Source organism: Epinephelus lanceolatus, chromosome 1 (assembly GCF_041903045.1).
Source record: "Epinephelus lanceolatus isolate andai-2023 chromosome 1, ASM4190304v1, whole genome shotgun sequence".
In the NCBI taxonomy this organism is placed as follows: Eukaryota; Metazoa; Chordata; class Actinopteri; order Perciformes; family Serranidae; genus Epinephelus; species Epinephelus lanceolatus.
This window is the reverse complement of record NC_135734.1, coordinates 36,382,663-36,403,619: the sequence shown is the minus strand read 5'-3', so window position 1 is coordinate 36,403,619 and position 20,957 is coordinate 36,382,663. Positions and strand designations below refer to the sequence as shown.

The 20,957-nt window shown below is 41.4% G+C and overlaps 2 protein-coding genes across 3 annotated transcripts in view; one reads left to right on the top strand and one right to left on the bottom strand.

The window, feature by feature from the left end:
* Window positions 1-1,382: 1,382 nt before the first annotated feature.
* tgm5l (transglutaminase 5, like) lies at window positions 1,383-8,048 on the top strand. Its single transcript, XM_033626188.2, has 14 exons — window positions 1,383-1,519; window positions 1,671-1,853; window positions 1,944-2,177; window positions 2,485-2,603; window positions 3,032-3,160; window positions 3,963-4,140; window positions 4,374-4,509; window positions 4,610-4,713; window positions 4,810-5,049; window positions 5,146-5,208; window positions 5,302-5,511; window positions 5,595-5,752; window positions 6,964-7,100; window positions 7,546-8,048. The coding sequence occupies exons 1-14, from the start codon at window positions 1,513-1,515 to the stop codon at window positions 7,697-7,699; spliced, it is 2,052 nt and encodes a 683-aa protein (XP_033482079.1). The 5' UTR covers window positions 1,383-1,512; the 3' UTR covers window positions 7,700-8,048.
* Window positions 8,049-11,977: 3,929 nt separating this feature from the next.
* Window positions 11,978-20,957, bottom strand: part of eya2 (EYA transcriptional coactivator and phosphatase 2) — a 43,573-nt gene continuing 34,593 nt past the window's right edge. For both annotated transcript variants that reach the window (XM_033625524.2, XM_078169890.1), the window contains exons 11-16: window positions 16,729-16,787; window positions 15,776-15,936; window positions 14,143-14,257; window positions 13,746-13,867; window positions 13,533-13,633; window positions 11,978-13,146 (exon numbers count right to left, since the gene is read on the bottom strand). In XM_033625524.2, the coding sequence (XP_033481415.1) occupies window positions 13,066-13,146; window positions 13,533-13,633; window positions 13,746-13,867; window positions 14,143-14,257; window positions 15,776-15,936; window positions 16,729-16,787 (639 nt within the window). In that variant the 3' untranslated portion in view covers window positions 11,978-13,065. The remainder of the gene's footprint in view (window positions 13,147-13,532; window positions 13,634-13,745; window positions 13,868-14,142; window positions 14,258-15,775; window positions 15,937-16,728; window positions 16,788-20,957) is intronic.

Here is a 20,957-nt window from a genome sequence, read left to right as displayed (position 1 = left end):
GAGCTTTGAGGACTCCCTAGGGGTCATGGACCACCTGTTGAAGAACCAGGGTGTATTAGGATTGAGCCTTTGTAACCTAGCAAGGGTTTGTAACCTAAAACAGGGAAGAGTAAGGATATTAAGTTAAAGACAAAACAAAATCCAGGACTTATAAGGCACTCTTTATCCATTTATTCAGGGAAGACTCTGACAGCAACAACCTGAATCACCTCTTCTAACTAAATTTTCTAACAGCTTTCTTTGTAATCTACCTCACACAAAATTAAAAGGAAGGACAGACACATGTGGCATGATGCAAAACTCATCATGCCATATGACGGCATAACACCACATGATATGAAAAAATACACTAAGAGTTGTTTTGAGCTATTTAAATAGATGTTACCTAGAAAAGGTATTTAGGCTTAGCTACCCACTTGAGCTCAAATGCAAACCCAGGACGTAATTGGCATTCGTTATTGATTTAGTCAGGGCCGACTCTGACGACAACAACCTGAATCACGTCTTCTAACTAAATTTTGTAACAGCTTTCTTTGTAATCTACCACTCACAAACTTAAAAGGATGGACAGACACATGTGGTTTGATGCAAAACTCATCAAAACTCGTACTGTGTGAATAACTACTGTATTAGCCAGAAAAGGTGATTAGGGTTTGCTGCCAATTTTCTAACGACAACAACCTGAATCACCTCTTCTAACTAAATTTTGTAACAGCTTTCTTTGTAATCTACCACTCACAAACTTAAAAGGATGGACAGACACATGTGGTTTGATGCAAAACTCATCAAAACTCGTACTGTGTGAATAACTACTGTATTAGCCAGAAAAGGTGATTAGGGTTTGCTGCCAACTTTCTAACGACAACAACCGGAATCGCCTCTTCTAACTAAATTTTGTAACAGCTTTCTTTGTAATCTACCACTCACAAACTTAAAAGGATGGACAGACACATGTGGTTTGATGCAAAACTCATCAAAACTCGTACTGTGTGAATAACTACTGTATTAGCCAGAAAAGGTGATTAGGGTTTGCTGCCAACTTTCTAACGACAACAACCTGAATCACCTCTTCTAACTAAATTTTGCAACAACTATCTTTGTAATCTGCCTCACACAAAGTTAGGGATAGTTGTCCCCCTGTGCTCACTAAAATAGTAACTCTGCCTTTGTCCCACATCTGTGTTGCAAAACTTTGCAGCGCCTGGCAAGATTTCACGCCCAACAAACTAACGTAATCATTCTTCTGCTGAACGGGGTGAGTCTGATTACTCATATTGCTCTACGCAGACACTGTACGAGTGCAACATTGTCCTGAGGAGGCGTGTCTCTTTTCGAGGAGTATGTTTTGGTACACATGACCTGAGGGCCTTAGTGACAATTGAAAAAAAAGAACTGTTCACTTTCACGCTGCCATGTGATACATGTTTTGAGAGGGTTGGGCAAAGGTTTATATAGGGGTGGAGGGTAACAGCAGGGGCAGAAAGCAAAGCGCTGACAAAGAGGCACCAATAAATGGAAGGTGAGATTTGTCTTCACAAATGCAAGCTCATTTTTGTTCCTCTGCTCGATTTGTTTTATTGTTTAACTCTACTGTTTGAGCTTTCTGTTTTCAGTGTCATCTGAATGCATTTTCTGCAGCAGTTTCTTCATTTTTTTTCCTTCTCTTGCAGACTTGAAAATAGAAAATGTCGACCTGGAAAAATCTGAAAACCTGGAGAGACACAGGACAGATGGCTTCAGCAGCTCCAAAGCCCTGGTGGTGCGAAGAGGAGCCCCATTCAAAATCAGTTTGCAACTGGAGGGCCGAGCCTTCAACCCCAAGACGGACTGTCTGAGGATCAAAGTGATGATAGGTAGTCATAATTTAGATTTTTGTATGCAACCAGTCTGAGCCACAATTGTAAGTCCCTTTGCCTAAGTGTATTTCTCTCCTCCCTCCTCAGGCCGCCTGTATGTGGTCCTGCCGGTAACTTTCTCCAAGAAGGTTTCTTCCTCCTACTGGAGAGCCTATATTGACCCAAATGGCCTGAACCCCAACAACCCCTCCATATACATCACCTCTCCTGTCACAGCCTCAGTGGGCTGCTACAGATTTCAGGTGTGCGTGTTCAGTCAGCACAACAAGAAGACCTGTGCGTTCGGCAGATTCATCCTGCTCTGCAACCCCTGGTGTCGTGGTGAGTTTGATGGAGTTCATACATGTTTTTTTCAGACACAGAAAGTTGTGATAGCTTATAATATTGCAGCAAACCAAAGCAGAAATGTACATATAGGTAAGGTTTTTAGGGCTGAATGGATTTATGATGTATTGCATTCATTCATCACCTTAAATCAGTTCCTTTTATGGGATTGTGATCGCTACACTACAGTGATGATGTATTGTGTGACGGGCTTATGAATCACACCTGAGAGCTGAGATTTGTCACAGCAAATGTCTGCCACAAAATAAGAGGAAAAAATAAAAGCTAAGTTTATTTCTTGCAGAGGATGCTGTGTACATTCCCTTTGAGGACCAGAGAGAAGAGTACATCCTGAACGACTCCGGGCTGCTGTATATAGGGACGGCGATGAACGTTGTGTCAAGACCATGGTCTTTTGATCAGGTATGAAATCAATATCTGTTGATCTCAGTTTTTGCAAATGAAAACAATCATCAGGTTGTTTACAGCGAAGGTGGAGCTGTTCTTAGATTTTCTTGTAGTCATTGTAGTGCTGTCGTGTTGGATTGTATTTCACTGTAAAGTATTGCTTGTGCCCAAATGCAGCGTTGGATTTTGAAAGACAGCACTTCAAACAAACAGAAAGACCTGAGGGTAAACGGTAAATGTGGGAAACAGTTTGGCAACGTGCAGACGAATATTAACAGGGACAAAATGTGCCCAAATCTTAACCTTTATCAAACCCAAATGCCAAACCTGATCTCACGTATTGGTAACTTAACAGCAAGTTAAGCAAGTGATTATTAGAATGTGCTCCAGGCGTCACCAAATCCTGATTTAAATCTCTAACTTTGTTCTCTCTACCTGTGAAGTTTGAGCCTGGTGTTCTGGAGAAGTGCCTGAATCTGCTGCAAGTCAGCCCGCAGCACAAAAAGAACAAACGAAGGGACTACCTGAACCGAAAAAACCCCGTCTACATCAGCAGGGTCGTGTCTGCCATGGTGAGTGCAAACATATTGAGTATAAACCAGCCCAGTCGCCTGAATAAAATGTTGGCATTGTACATTTCAAACCTGGAATATGTTACATTTGTACATTTAATACATGCAGGCGACACCCTCAGACAGCAGCAGACCACTGTTTGAGACCAACAAACAACAAAATTACCTTTTTAACGACACCTTGAGACATTTCCAGCCCAGTTTGTTGCAACAACTGGGTATTTTAAGCCCAAACATGACCTTTTTCTCACCTCAGCCAAGTGTTTTTGTGCCTAAACCTAACCACACATTAACCACAGTGCTGCCACAACATAAAACTGACAATTAAAACATAAACAAATGTGAAGTTTCAACATATCTGCTACAACTGAAATGCACAAATGTAACACATCTTTGGTTTGCAAAGATGCACAATGCTAACATTTATTCTGGCGCGGTATCAACACTTGTAGATAAACACTTCAAGATAATCACTGTCTTTGTTATCTACCTCACGCAAATTTTTTCTTGAGAACCCAACAGCTGCTTCTGCATATTAAAAACATGTTGCGGCTTGAACTGGGATACTGTGTTCTGCAGATAAACACATACCCCCCCTGCAAAAGTGCTGAAAACTGAATGCAACGTGCAGGCACGCTGTAATTAAAGCCGTAAAACTGGCTTTCAGAAATAGCTGTTAAACTGCCACTGTGCAGATCAGAATCATCTTGGGAAGATGTGAGACGCCCCAGGTCGCTTTACGATGTGTGGGAACTGACGTGCAAAGTTGGAGAATGACATTCATCTTCTCTTTTATGTTCAGATCAACAGCGAGGACGACCGCGGCGTGCTGAAAGGGAAATGGGCAGGTGACTACAAACAAGGCGTTAATCCCTCCCTGTGGACTGGGAGTGGGGAGATCTTGACGCAGTGGGCTGAGTCTGGGTACAGTCCGGTCAAGTATGGACAGTGTTGGGTGTTTGCAGCAGTCATGTGCACAGGTAATTATATCATCAAACTTTTGAAATCATGTACAGAAATATCGTCAAGCACTGTACTTTTTGTACAGTCTTCAGTGACTCATGCTAAACCTGTTAGAATATGATGTTATGATTGATGTCTTATCACTCTTGGTGGGATGCCAAAGAATTCTTTCCATGACGAAAAGTTCGGGGATGACTATCAGTGTCTTTTAACACCTGTGTCTGCTTGTTTTTTTAATGACATCTTTCAGTCATGAGAGTTCTTGGCATTCCTTGTCGCGTCGTCACAAACTTCAACTCCGCTCACGACACCAATAGTAACCTGAGGATCGAGGAGTTCTACAGTGAGACGGGGCAGAAGCTGAACATCAGCAAAGACAGCATATGGTCAGTGGTGACTTCACTTTTTTGTGGCAGTGACCCCAGCTTGAATAAATTTAATTTAGTTTTGTGAAGCCTATTCATGACATTTGTCTCCTCTCATCAGGAACTTCCACGTGTGGGTGGAGTGCTGGATGACTCGCCGAGATCTGGGATGTGGAATGGATGGCTGGCAGGTCCTGGACCCGACCCCCCAGGAGAGGAGCGGAGGTGTGTGAGAATCACCTTACTTCTTACTTCTTTGATTGTGTCTGAACTTGTCTGAACATCACTGTAACCTTCCTTTTATTCTTATTTTAATCCTAGGAGTGTTCTGCTGCGGCCCAGCCCCGGTCAAAGCAATCAAGGATCGCCGTATCGACCTAGTTTTTGACATTCCCTTTGTCTACGCCGAGGTGAATGCCGACATCCACTATTTTATAATGAGCAAGGGTCGTGTGGTCAGCCACAGCAAGGACACTGAGAAAGTGGGATCCTTAATCTGCACCAAAGCTGTTGGCTTCCCCAGATACCAGAACATCACAGGAGACTACAAACACATCAGAGGTAAGAAATTCAGTCTTGTGCTTCCTTAGAGAGGTGGCATGATGTTCACTCTGAGGCATAGATACTCACGTTTTTCTTTCAATCTTTAAAATACAGGCGCAACTTCAACACTTTCATCAAGAAGCTCCACAGTGTCAGACGACTCAACGTTAGCAAGAGGTAATTTTGAATTCTCAGTGCATTCATTTGACTTGTCATCTGTTTAAACACACATCATCTCATGCACCGGCTTTCTTTGTGTTTATTTTGCAGGCTCATCCAAGGGGGTGTCGGTCTCTCTGACCCTGGATAAAGCTCCTGTTGCCGGGGTGCCCATCTGCTTCACGGTGAAAGTCTTCAACAAGCAGAAGATTGCCAAAATCATGAAGGTGCATCTCAACGCCCAGGCTAAAGAATACAACAACAGCCCCTCAAACACCTTCTGGGAATCCCACGGTGTCGTACAGCTGGCACCCATGGAGGGTAAGTTCAGTCTTCACTCATCTACAGAGTCAAATCCTCACCTCTGAAAGACGGTTGTAGTTTAAATGTCTCTGTCTCTTCAGGCAAAGTTCTTAACGAGCAAATCCTCCCAGCCAAGTATGAGGATGTGGTGGGAGACGACCTGATCAACCTGGCAGTGGTTCTGGAGGACATGGGCAGTCATGAGCGGGTCCTGGACTCAGAGGAGTTCAATATCGCCAGCCCAGAGCTCAACATACAGGTACTTCAGGAAATTTATTTTGTCTTTTTACAAAAAACCCGACTTTCAGGCTTCCACCTCCCCATCTGTGTCCCCCAATCTTTTGTCTCCAAAATGTTCATAAGCACTGGTCAAAGTTTCTCCCAAGTCTGTTTTTATAGATCACAACTTTTCAATAGGAAGTAGCGCACACCTCTTTTAGGCTGTGTTTTGTGCGCATGCAATGTTTATAAATGAGACCCCAGTTGATTTCTACATTAAGACAATTATTTTTTGTATCACAAGAAATTAAAAAATACAAACAGGGCATCATCTAATTAGATATGCACATTTTTGCATACATACCAGAGCAGAAATCGGATCATAGGATAAAGCCAGGTTCAAAGTTATTGTTTTATATTGTTGACACATTAAGAGTCAGATGTTTTTACAGAGAGAATTTTGGATATCCTTTTTTAATCACTCCACAAATAAGAAAACTGGCAGCAGCAGCCATTAAAAAATAAAATGATAATAATAAATCAGACTATGAATGATATATGAGCAAGCCTTTCTGTAAAAATCTTCAGAATATAGGTGTTTCATTATATAGATGTTTTTACAGAGAGAATTCTGGACATCTTTTTTTTTTGTCAAATCAGAAAATACTGTCTGCAGCAACTAGATAAAATAAAATAAAAATAAAATAAAGTTAAATAAAATAAAAATAAAATAAAATAAATAATAAAATAAAAATAAAAAATAATAATTTCGCCATGTTTTTAAGAATAAAATATAACATAAATCAGGCTATGAGTGATATATGAACAAACCCCTCTGCAAAATTAAAATATAAATAAAATGTATGCAGTGTAAAATTTCACACAGTTTTAGATAAATTCGACACTACAGGTAAACAGGGTAAAAAATTCAACCAACAAATATCACCATCAAAGTTTCGCAGTTGGTTTTCTGAAATTTTATGTTAAAATATCAATTTCCAGAGTAAATCTGAACTAAAATAAACATTAATGTGTGCTTTAGGCATTTTCTTTCCACTGGCCTGAAAGGAGACATGTTACAGAGGCACAATTGCCCCAAATGTCCAGTGCATGAAAACTCTTTTTTCACCTGTAGTGTCTCCCCTCAGTGAGGAGCTGTGGAATCATACGGAATATATTAACACTGACTCACTTTAAAGCTATTTAAGGGGTAATTAAACCAGAGTTCGCTGACACAAGTGTCTCCCTCAGATTGCAGATGAAGACTCCATTGTGCCCAACAAAGAGCAGACCGCCACAGTGACCTTCACCAACCCATTTTCTCACCCTGTGAGCGGAGTACTGACTGTAGCCGGGGCCGGGCTGATCCAGAGAAAGGCTCACTACAGGTATGAATCAAACTTCTTGTCTTCATCTTTCTCATGTGTGTGCTGACTGTTTAATGACCTCAGTGATTTATGAACATCATGAATAACTTTAAAACGAACAAGCTGTGGAATGCGCAAATATAGGAGTGTCAGTGTGTGTGACAGTGCACGACAGCACAGTGTGTCTCTGCAGAAGGAATGTAGTCTTGTTACACTTGTATTGTTCTGCTTATGTTTGTGTTTAGGCAGGCGTGGCTGGAATTATAGACAAAATGTTCCACTGCTGCGTGCATGCAGAGCTGATAAATATTTACAGACAGAGTTATTGAAGTAATTAAGACATTTACAGGGTTATAATTAAAGCTCAACTGTCACAAACAAACAAGGGCCAGTGTCAGGCATTCATGGTCAATGCATAGAAGTAGCACGTCAACATTTTATGAACTCTTTTATGTCTTCTCTGCAGGATGCTGTCACTGCGTCCAGGAGGAAAAGCAGAGCAACGCATCACTTTCACCCCCGCCAAGGTGGGAACAAAGATGCTGCAGGCCAGCCTGGCGCTCTCCAACATGAACTCCACCATCAGAGGCTTCAAGATGGTCTCTGTCAACAGTGCTTAGGGCCCTTTTTTGGGTTTTTATTTCGCTCAGGTGTCACATTTAGGCACAATACTGCTCAGCATTGTTTCGCTTCTTTATTTATGTTGTAAAAACTAAAAACTCACCCAACTGAAGCCAGAAGGTGGCAACCAGGTGGCAGCATTCATCGCAGGGGAAACACTTTGATAACTGTTTTTCTATTGCTTTGTATGGTATAAATGTGAATGTAAATGATATTTATTTATTTATTGAGATTTATTTTGCTGTTTGTGCTTCAGCTATTAAAATCTACGCTTTTTTACAAATATTTTACTTTGATTATTGTGCATTTTCCTTTGATCGAAAAATAAATATTGATAAAAAATGTTAATATCTACTGTTTATTACTTGAAAAAATATTGAGATACATTGAGGGATCATGCACAACGCCCCCTGGCCACCAAACCAGACTCACCATTGACATGTTATCTTATTTTCCCAAACAAAGTATAAAATAATGCAACACATGACAATACACAAACACGTGCATATACACACACACACATGTACACACAAATGTGAATTCAATCGGAGTATGTAGGGAAGAGAGAGGGGTTGGTTGGGACAGGGCAAAAGTTGGAACAGTTTGTTTTTAGCTGATTAGAGAGCAGCTACGCACGTGCGCCTCGCCATGCTCATACTCAGCCACACCCTCCTCACAGCTCCTTTGTCTTCTGCCTTACTGTTTTTAGTTATGCCACCGAAAGAAAAACAAAACACACAAAAAACATTTTTGGGAAGTTGATTGTCATTTTTTTTTTGTGTGATCTTTTTCTGTTGCTTTTTTAAGTGTCCAGATGTTGTTACAGACGTGACACAACAAATGTTTATATTTACATACACCAACACAACATACTCCTCCCCCATACTAAAACACACACCCATTTGCTCTCTCTCTTAAAATTCAAGTTTCGTTTAACACAGTCAGATCCAAAATCAGTACAAAATGTGACTTTAATAATAATCTATTTCACTGATACCTCTTACAAAAAAGGGACTTTCATCGTCAGACCTCTGGGATTTACCACTTTGTTTTCTTATAAGTATCCTGTCCTCAGTCCTCAGTTCACTTCTGTATGTATGTGTGAGTTAAGTGGGATTTATAGTTTTGCAGCAGACCCTATGCATGTCGTCTACGCTGTCGTGAGCATTTACACTTGCGTGGTGGTGTTGTCTGTGTCACTCTGCAGTTACACTTCCAAAACACTAGTTGATGGTGGGGTTTCTGTGAAGTTCTGTAAAGTTAAGTTGATTCAAAACACACATTAAACATGGCTTAATAGAGACAATTTCAAACACAAGTACACAAACCAGCTTCACTATAACTCGCAACTTTCACAGACAAAGCACTTGTCTTTATCTGGACACATTTTCCCCACAAATACAACATGCTAATGTTTTTAGCACAAGGCTATGGCATTTTACATTGTGTAAATTAGCCTAGCAGAGATTTCCTCTGCTCATATGAAGCCAGGATAAATCACACACAAGACTTAAAATGCTATTTTTTCTTATCTGTGAAATGAAAGTAAATAAAAGCTTTTGGTTTACAAAAATAGACAGGAGGAGGTCTGCGTGGCCGAGATGTGTAGTTACATTTCAGAGGTGGTGCATGTCAGGCTACAGCGTCAACATGGAGCCTACACCGTAACTACGGCGTCGATTCAACGCAGCAACAAATGTTTGAACTATGTTGTTAACTATCTGTGAAAATTATTTTCTCATAAACAGAAATCTCTAGGCTCACAACCCTCTTTCCATCTGTTTTTAATTGAATCTAACTCAATGTTGAGCTGCCTTGGTGTTTTGAGCAACAAAAAAAGTAACCCAATTTTTTTTTTTAGAATATTACAATTTTTTTTTTTTATTAAACCTCGGATGTTAAATTAACTGATGTGTTTTTGTTTGTTTTTGTTGTTGTTTTCTAATCTCCATTCCTACGGTCTCTATTATTTGGTCAACCTTCATTGCAATTTGTTTCAGCTCTCATGTATAACTGTGCAGCCCCTCCACTCACAAGGCCAAACTTTATGCTTACATTTGTATTTTTATTAATTACTTTAAACTTATCATATTGAAATCATCTTTGGTAAATGGAATAAACAACAACCAAACAAACAAAAAGATACATTTATTGGTTATATTTGCGTCACATCTGGGGACGTATGCTCATTGGTCTGGTGGTTGACCTCTGACCTACTCGTTTGATTTGTTGTCAGGATGTAAAGAGAAAGCGTGGTCACAGGTGAGCAAGACGGCGCATTTTTCACAGTGAGAGCAAGCTACTATCGGACTGAAATAATGGATATAAGAAAGTGGGAACCACAGGACACAGGGATGATGCTGACAAAAAATACAGCACCATATATTCAGAAATGGACCTCAGATTCAGGGAGCGCACCTCGGACACACACTTTACCTAGACACATTTCTGCTGGAGGTGACGTGAAGGCTGTGAAACACACTATGGACTTGTACTGACTGCTTTCAAACATGCTTTAACATCTGTAGCCTCCACAGCCATGTGTGGGAACTCATTCTCCACCCCGAGAAACATATGTTCGAACCACAGACGCATAATGCGCCACCAAAGAAAGGCCCGCTTGGTTCAGCTGGCGTGTGAAAGGGACTCAACCAGAAAGTGTACAGCTGAGTGGAAGGACAGTGTTCTCGCGAGGTTCAGCACCGACAGTCGCCGCTTGTAACTCTTCTAAAGGTAAGACATGCATTAAATTCATGTCATGGCGCCAGCCTTTGCTTTCATTAAAGGTCTGTCTAAATTCAGTCAGTGAGATCGGAGATTCATCGTTTGGTGTGTTGGTTGTTGATGGCAACTCATATTAAGAAGCATGTACATCATATAGGCCTATTGAGCTCTTGATCGGCAGCTAGGTGATAAGTGGTGATGTAGGCCACCTCCTCTGTGAGTGGACAGCTGAGTCTTGACCTGAGGAGATGGCTGTCCTGTGCTGTGCCATGTACTTGTGGGGTGGTTGTTTGGTTTCCCCAATGTACAAATGTGTGTATCCCTGGCTGCACTGAGCTGCATACACTACATTACTCTGCTTATACCTGGGTGTTTTGTCCGTAGGGTGGACAAGCTTTTGCTTCAGTGTGTTACTGGGTTTGAAGTTTATTTTATTTATTTATTTAACCTTTATTTAACCAAGCAGAGTCATTAAGAACGAGTTCTTATTTACAATGATGGCCTGACAGAGATGTGGTGTTTGTTGAAGATATTCCTGAGTTTTTGTTTTTCAGATACTCCCGCAACATTAGAGTGACAATGTCATTTTGTTTTTGCTCCAAAACATGACCTGAGATCCTGAAGCCTACCCTCACTAGTCATCCCTACGTCAAGGCTGGTAACCAAAGGTGACCAGACTTTTGTCATCAGGGCCCAGAGGCTCTTTCTCTAAGGCTTGCTGGTACAATATTTTTATTTTAGTATTTTTAAATAGTTGCTTAAAATGTGTTGTTTTAGGAAAGCTTTTCCTTTTTTCACGGCCTGATTTTCAAATTTTGAGTCTTATTTCCTTTTGCTGTGTTTTTGCCTCTCTGCAAAGTTTTTGTTTTTCTTAGCTCTTCACATTGTTTACTCATTTTCCTTAACCGCTTATCCTGCTGGGAGTCATGGGAGGACTGGAGCCTATCCCCGCTGACATTGGGTGAGAGGCGGGGTACACCCTGGACAGGTCACCACACTATCACAGGGCTGACACATAGAGACAGACAACCATTCACACTCACATTCACATCTATGGGCAATTTAGAGTCACCAGTTAACCTGCATGTCTTTGGACTGTGGGAGGAAGCTGGAGCACCTGGAGAAAAAACCCCACACTGACACGGAGAGAACATGCAAACTCCACAGAAGGGCTCCCCCACCCTGAATTTGAACCACAAACCCTCTTGCTGTGAGGCGACAATGCTAACCACTGCTTATTTTCATGTACTTTAAGTCACCTTGTTTAGATAAGTGCCACATTATTTCTTATGACTGTCATAAACAGTATGTATCTCTGTAGATTTGTTGTTGCAGTTCCTTTTCTGCCCTGAAGAGGGAGCCCTTTCCTCAAGAAAAAGGTCACTGTAGTTGAGTCTGAATGAAATGCTCCTCAAACCTCCTGATAATTACATGTAATCCACACAAGGAACATTTATTTATTTGTCATTCAATCCCTCTTGTTTCATACCCCTCAGGGTTTAGTAACTCTATGACATGACATGAAATGAAACTCGACTCACCTTTCCCAACGATGCAATTAATTTATTTTTTATTAATCTATTTCAACCGTCTGTCAAAACAAATCGACAATAAAGCATTATATACAAATCATAGCTAAGCTGACAGGCAGTGTAATCGGCACATGCACAACCATACCAGTTCATCTATATTACAAACAGGTTATTAGGAAAACAAGGACAAGAAAGAGAGAGAGTTAAAACACGACAACATATACAACCCAGAATCAAAAGTAAGGATTCAAGCACCAACCTATGATACAGCATCTTCAAGACAACAACGTTTTTACAAAAGCATTTTTAAGGGGATATTTTTATGTCGAGCTTCCAAACTGTCTATACCTCAATGTGCTGTGAATTTAACCAATAATAAATAGCTCACATTTTAATGGTAAAATAAAATCAGACTATTTTTAATAGCCTCTACCTATGAGGAGAATATTATCTGACATTTTTCTAACTGAAATATGAATAAAAAATATCTAAATTAAAATCTATTCCATGTAACATCATAATTTTGTATTCAAAAAAGTATCGGCCAGTTGAAAAAGGGGGTTTTAATCTCACAATAAGTAAAAAAAAAAAAAAAAAAAAAAAAAAGACACAGCAGAACAATCTGAGCTTTTCATCCATGCAGACACTGTGTTCAATAAACAGGATGTACAATTTTGCATCAGTGCATCACTTTTTTTCGTGTATTAAAGTGGGACACCTTTCATAAAGTTGAGATGAACTGAATTTAAAAAAACAGGACAAAGTTTTTTTTATTAGAAAAAAAGTATTTACAGTATTAACCATAGTTCCCTGGGGTTAGTCATGAAGCTTTGGTCCCTTATGTGTCTTTGGTCTTTTTATTTTGATCCAGCACTTTTGGCTTTGTGTTTATGTGTCATGGATATACTGCAGCCTCGCTTCGAAATCCTCATAGCTCCTTTGGCTTTAAAGTGAAATTGTCTGCCTGGGTGCTCATTAGGGATCAAATGCCGTGCGCCAAACCTCGAAACAGCAACACTGACTCTGAATCAGTCTCTAGCTGCACTCAGGAGCTCAGGAGCTTCTCGCGAGTTGGGCTGGTGGAGCAAAAGTGTGACAGCTGGCGCCCTCTAGAGGTAGTCCAGCTCCAGTGCATGGCTCAGGGCCTCAAGATCAGCCCGACAGGACACCCTCCAGAACGGCATGTTCTTCTGAGAAAACAAAAATAAAATCTAAATTATATGCAGGTTTAATGTAAACCATGCAAAGTTAAGGCAGACATACTTCGGCAACTTGCAGCGCCCCTGCAGATGCGGCACAGATGTGAATTATGGACTGTGGTTTGGAGGGGGATTATAGTTTGTGACAAAGTACATGTGGATAACATGTCAGCCTGTAATGTACAAAATCTTAATGCAAAAAAAAAAAAAAAAATTGCCTAAGTGCCAAATCTAGGGAGCGTCTGACATTTCAATGCAAAGATAAAAAAACAAAACCCAAACTCGGACACAGAAGCAGAAGAAATCGAGTGAGTTAACTGATTAGTTGAGGCCCATTTTTCGGCAGTCACAGTCATAAAAAAGAGATTGAGTTATACCTTCTTGGCCACGGACTCTTCTTCGGCTCCGTCTCCTATCACCACATACACTGCTCTCCGACCGAACCTCTGAGAGACGCGCTCGAAACAGCTCTCTTTGCCTTTGAAGAGCAAGAAAATCAAAGTTTGACATATTAAAATTGTACCTTTGAAGAAAGACTTTTAATCATTGATTAACCATGATTATCATTTTTACCCTGAACCCCTTCTCACCTGTCTTGGTGGCACTGTAAATGTTCTCTATGGGGAAAGCGGATCCCAGACCGTATAGTAACACCTTAGACAGGGCTGGGATGAGCTGAGTGGTGGTTACCAACACATTCACACAGTTAGGCCTGGAACAGGAGGACAGATACGTTAATACTACGGTAAAGTTATGACACCTTAAAGAGACAGTGCACCATGTAGTTCCATTATATTTAACAAAAGGCAGACGTCTCTAACACTCAGCACTGTCCCTTTAAATGACATATGCTATACCAGGAATTGACATGTATTCAACTCATAATGGGATATGGAGACAGATCATACTAAAACTAAATACTGTACAGCTATCTCCTAATGTTTATTGACTTGCTGGTGTAAATAAAGCCATGGCAGATGAACTGACCTCGAGTTGATGAGAGCCAGCGCTTTGAGTGCTTGAGTCAGCCACAGGTCAGTCAGGACCTCCATCTCTCTCCTCAGCTGTAACCACTCCTCTCGCTTGGGGCTGCCCAACAAACCTGCCCATCAGGGGAGAAGCACAAGCTTGATGGTCAGCCTTTGAAAACCAAACAATGAGGACATGAACCCGTATAGCTGCAATGCATAAAAAAATCTAATTTACTGAGACGTTGCAAAATCATATTTTGACAGCAGGACTGTCTGCAGTCTTTGGTTGGACGACTCTCACACAACATCCTCAAGCCAAAACCTCAGACATATGGTTTCCAGCAGAGGTAAAGCAGCCAGCTGTAATCAGCAGTGCACAAGGGTCCATAGTGAACAACAACTTCTGACTCATTATCCCAGTTGACAAACAAACCTGTCTCTTTCCTTTCAGGTTTTTCACCACATCATGGTTCAATTAATCTAATAGGTGGTATGTCAGTAATGGACCCTTTTTCTAACAAAGATTCCTCTTGGGAAAAGCAGGTGTTTATCATCATACGCTCGCAGCGTTTTCACCACTAATAGAAGTTTGGTCGATGCACAAACTGGAGCTTCAAAAATACATAATGTACTTTTCTGAAGCGGGACACTTATATAACTTGATCGCAGCAAAAACAAATAGAAAACCCAGACAAATCACTGTGGTCTGAAGCTGAGCTGTGTTCAGATTTAAGTCTAGCTTGTGGTCGAGCAGCAGGTAAATGTTTCAATGTGATTTCATCCCTACTAGTCATATTGAGATGTTTGGGCAGAAGCTATAGGGGCAGCCGTTCGCGTTGTATCTTTTCGCAGAATGGGTTGGCGGTAAGTCACAGCAGTGGAATTACATGACTAAGGGTGTTCTCACATACAGTCCTTTTTAAACAAACCGAACTCAGTCCTCCTCCACTCAGTGGACAAAAAAGTGGACCAACAGAAAAGGCATTCAATTCTTTTTGTGTTCACATTGTCAGTTCATTAGAAAGAGGTCTCAGTTCTCTTTGTGGTCCACTTCAGTTCTGATGGGGCCTCGGTTCTCTTTCTGTTCACACTATATATAATATATATTGACATAGTTTTGTTTTTACTTTGACGTGGCACTGCAGTGTGGTTATGAAGCCCCTCGCTTTCAGATGAACTTACAATTGGATTTAGGCAGCAAAACTGGACTATTTGTTGAGGGTTAGGAAAAGATCGTGGTTGATGTTTGTATTAACTCACTTGATGAACGACTGACTAACGACTCTCGTGACTAACTTAATGTTGACTTTTCGTTTGATCCATCCACCTCCCCTCGCGCCTGCTCCAAGCGGACTTATATGTGCTCTTTATATTACGTCCATTCATCTGACTGTCTAACAATGATGTGAACTGGTTTACATTGGAGTTGGTTGGTTCGTCTCATACAGATGCTAAGGGGTGTCACACCCTTGCTCAAGTGCCTAAGTGGTGTATTTTGACGCCCTAGGAGTGAGACCAGGCGCCTAGTGATATTAATCGCAACATTATCTTACTCATGTAACTTTATTAAACCTCATCTAAATATCTATGTCACCTCTATACAGCAGTGTTAAATAAAATGTGTTTAATAAAACAGGAGTGGCGCTTACCCCCAACATTATTCTTATATGTGTTGTAGATCTCCTTGACTCTGCGGTATCTGAAAGCCAGTTTCCTCATCCAGTCCACGCCTCCATGAACCCCTGACCCAAGGCACAGAGAGCCAGCCCCCGCTGGGCTCTGGAAGCCGTCCGACCCAAAGTTGTAAGTGCTGCAGGATCACAATACAGGAAACAGTCAGGATATAGATCATAAAGACACAGACTGCGTTTTTCCAGAGCATCTTAAAGTAGCACTATCATTGGTGTTTCGGGGGGGATGATTTAAGAACTGGTACAACTACGTTCATGAATACAGTTTCTAGCTCTATGGATTGATTCAAGCGATTCAGGTTATGAACGAGAAGGCAGTGCTTGAACCATTCATCAAATTTAGGGAGGTGTGCCAGTGCAACCACAAAAATTTCAGGGACAAGAAACTCTGTAAAATTGAAAATCACTTTTCAGCCGTGAATGAAAAAGCTTCGTCAGTAAGAAATCATGAAGTATATACATTCAGCACGGGTGGGATGAATATAAAAACATCTTTGAGAAATGAAAAGGGCCAAGTTCAATAAAATAAATACTTCAAAAAGTACTTTGGTACAGCCTGGCTCTTTTTCAGATCACTCCTAAAAGTATCCTAAAGTGCTTCAACAAGTTTATGCAATAAAACGTCTGGACTGAGGGAGACAGAGGGAATGATAAAGAGATATTTTGATGAGAAACGAAAGCGTTGGATAATCCTGTGACATACTATATGGCTGTGGAAGTCGGGAAAATAAAAGACATGCACATGCTTGCATGCATGAACACACACAGACGCGCACAAACTCTTCGTCTCATCTCCCCTGTTGTTTTTTTTTTCCTTCTGTGCACTAAAACCCAGAGGGCAAGTCTGGTTCACAAGCCACAGCAGAACTGTCAGCAGAGCTCTAAGTACAGTAACACAGTAGACGCTTTACCTCAGGTCCTGTCCGTTGTCGTCTGATGCCACGTCATCAATATGAACCTGGTCACATTCCTGGGAAATGAAAAGGAGAGTGGATATATCAAGAGATCCATTTCAGAGTGGATCCCTGTACAGGCAGGTCTCTGCTCTTTAGGCAAGCCTGCGGGAGTGATAGCAGCTACAGAAATATTTAAAAAAAGAGCTTAAATAAAAGACAAGAAAGGAGGAAATAAGGTATCGGGACATGGGACAGTGAGGCGCCGGAGATACAGGACAGTCAACATGGCGATCCTAGTGTAACCACGTAGTAAATTAAAGTAAATCTACATTTTTTTATAGCGCGTCCAACATTTTGGTTTAAAAAAAAAAAAATACTCTGAAGAAAGGCCCATTGTTTTTGACGAGCACAGTGGTGTGCATGTTGTTCCTCTCTATTGGACGTTAATGCAACCGACCGAACCACAGGGATTCAAACCACACTGCAGCTTTATACATGTGGCTATGGCCAAAGCACCTTCAGCAATATGCAGTTAAATCAGATACTTGAAAACAGTTATTAAGATTGGATATGTAGGGCGAAAACAAAAACAAGATGGATAAATCCATCATCAGGGACCAGACGGAAATACAGAAGTATGTCTAACAATGACTGTCTCCTTAAAAAATCCTAAAACAAAATTATTTCTTTGTCTTTAGTCGAGCTTCAAGCCCACAGCCTTTTATCTTTCACATACACATTATACACAACCACAGTGCAAAACCCGAGTCCTTGTATAACTCTAGTTGTCACGCAGAGACCCGGGACAGACACGGTCTCCTATCACCTTTCAGCCATCTCAAAGCCAGACGGAGACGCTACCTCATCTTCCCTCCATCTCCACATAACTCAACTCCCTGGGGCTCTAACCCACCTCCCACTCAGGTGCCATCCGCCCCTGCAGAGCTGCTACCACTGACCATACAATACAGATGACCCAAATGATACAGAGCAGCTCTACTCGGTGTCTGCAGAGCGTTCGCTATTTAATCCACTTTCAAAGGTCTAGTAAATGGTAATGGCAATGGACTGCACTTGTATAGCACTTTTCTAATCTTCCGAGCACTCAAAGCACTTTTTTACACTACATGTCACATTCACCCATTCATACACACATTCACACACTTGTGGCCGAGGCTACAATACAAGGTGCCACCTGCTACTCAGTAACCATTCACTCGCATTCACACACTGATGGAAAAGCCATCGGGGGCAATTTGGTATCTTGTAGTATCTTGCCCATGGATACATCGACATGCGGGCTGGAGGATCGAACCGCGACAGCTGCCCGAAATTTTGTTGGAATTCAGTGGATATATTAGCACAAATGGGATATAAGTATGCTTTCTTTTGTGTACAATCACCTGAAAACAAGAATCATTGTGTTTTAATGACCTTAGAATGAGCCGTTTGCACGAAAGAGACATTCATGTTTTCACGTCAGTCACTGTAGTTAGCAGCTCCTCCACAACAAGCAGTCACGGAAAAACACAATTGTTACATGAAACTACTTTATTCAGCGGCTTTACCGGTGTGTTTTAGAGATTAAAAGACCTATGTGGATCATTTGGCTCTCTGTAAAAACCTCCTGAACATCTGGATCAGAAATAAGGTGAGTACACATAAGTGGGTGCTGAAGTGTCGGAGAAACATTGATTTGTAACATCCATCCATTTTCGAACCGCTTATCCTCGTGAGGATCGCTGGGCAGCTGGAGCCTATCCCAGCTGACACTGGGCGAGAGGCAGGGTACACCCTGGACAGGTCACCAGACTATCACAGGGCTGACACATAGAGACAGACAACCATTCACACTCACAGTCACACCTACGGACAATTTAGAGTCACCAATTAACCTGCATGTCTTTGGACTGTGGGAGGAAGCCGGAGTACCTGGAGAAAACCCACGCTGACACAGGGAGGATCTGTAACATGAAACTGCTTTATTCTGTTTTTTAAGCAGTTTGAATCACCTTTAACCCCTTTTGGCTTGGTTTGGTTTGGGTCGGGCAATCAGCACAGCAGGGATTTGCAATACCATTACAACAGGGCAACCTTCTTGAAGGTGTGTCTCAAACTGATGATGGTTTGTCTTGACTGATAACGTTTAAAAGCAGTGGACTGATCCACAGCTAAAGTCCCCTGTTATTTTTGTTGCATGTGTTTTTCCACAGCAGGGCAGGTAAAAGAAGTTTACCTGTTGGAGGTAAGCTGTTTGCAGAGGTGCAGTAAGAGCCTGTTGTCTCCAGCTCTTCATCAGCCTCTCACTGTGGCTCTTTCTGCTTTTACTCTTCCTCCCTGCCGTATTATTAGACTTGCCTTTTATTGAAGAGAAGCTGCTAACAAAGTTCTGCTAATTCAGTGAAAATACTGAGAGCTGAACACACAGAGACTTTTAATAACGCCTTTCTCTCTGGTCTCCTGCAGACAGAAGTGAGGAGAGTCTTGCAACACACACGTTTGTATGGGGAGTAGAACGGGGGTTGTCGGGGGTTGGCTGCAGTCGGCAAGATGCCACCGCTACCTGCTTGAGGGCGGGTGGCCCGGCTTTTGGACCTACTCTGGAGAAGGTCAATTTCCGGCGCAGCTTGGCGTGGCATGCCGTGTCTAAACTGACAATGGAAACACATTGGGCGCAGCATAGCTTTAGAGCTTTGGAGATGAAGTGAAGGAATTCTGTGTAATGTTTGCAATCTGCAGTCCTCACCACTAGATGCCACTACATCCTTCACACTGCTCCTTTAAGAGCCAGAAATCAAGTGGAACACTACCATAGTAATTGATGTCTATCTTTTCTTCTTCTACATAGGAATATTTCAACTGGAAATTCTGACTTTGATTAACCAGGCGGTCTTGCAATTATGTGATCTTCTGGTGGTATTACAGTTATGACAGCAGCGATAACACTCATAGCCACTGATGTAGCTACTGACATGGGAAGGACAAGATAATTGAACCTCAAGACTTAACTGCAGTTGTCAGAGCGCTGCAGCCTACTGCTTTTGAGATTTACTGAGGCCTGACAACAAAAGAGGGGATAAGAACCGGGTTTGCAAATGGCTTTGTTGGCTCGTTTCCCTCCTCTTGACTGTTCCTCCTCCCATTTGACTAATTTTCCTCTTGGATGCTCCGACACACACCTATAATTACAGCACAAAGTGTACTTGTTCTCTCTCCCTCCGTCCCACTCTAATCTTCTTCTTTGTCAGAACAAGGCCAAGGAATTCAGGATGAAAAACACATGAACTTTTCAGTCACTAGCAGGTAGTAAAACTGCATTTTAATGACCACTTTGAGGTGTTTTTTTGAGGAGTCATCGTTTTAAGAGGTCGCATCAACGTCCACGTGAACTCTGGTGGATTTTTCAGCAGCAGGTTAGGTCTAAATGTAAGAGCACTTATGCCAGCCGTTAACAACCCTTCCTTTTAATATTCCTGCTCAAGAGAAGGAGGGCAAATTGTTTGGAAAATGCTGTAGTAAGAATTAATACAGGATAGAAGTTGTGTGAGGGGATTTCTACAATGACTACCACTGTGCTTTATGCCAGGTAAGAAAACAGCGCCCAAATGTCAAACCTCTTGCTACAGAAGGCTGTTGCAGGGAAGGTTTTCTGGTATGCCAGCTTATACTGTTGGATACGTCCTCACTGCTGCTATTTTCCATCTTACTGGAAATAAATCGAAGTTAAAAAAAAAGTTCAAAAAAGGAGTTGCAAAAGAACCAAGATGCAGAGTGCTGCGGTGGGAATATTAAATAAATGTAAGTAGTAAGGTTTTTGTGTAAAGTATGGCATAATGTCAAAGATATTGTGTTTAAACTATGATTGGAGCTGAAACTGTGACTATGTCCAGACAGGAGTACATGAGACACATCATAAATCCAAAAAAATCATGTTCCTGCTCCTAATGTTTCTAATGACATTTTCTAGAATCCACTGCGGGTCTCAGAAAACAACCAATCAGAGCCGAGCAGTCTCTAACGCAGCTGTTAGTCATGTCAGTCAGAGGTGGGAGTAAGTCACACATGTGCAAGTCATAAGCAAGTCTCAAGTCACAACCTTCAAGTCTGAAGGTTGTGACTAAGTCACTGTGGTGAAAATCAAGCTACATAGTTACTTTACAAATTAAGATTTTGCACTCGAAACATATGAAAATACAAGTACAGCTGGAACTATGAGTCAATTACTGAATTGACAGAAAATACAT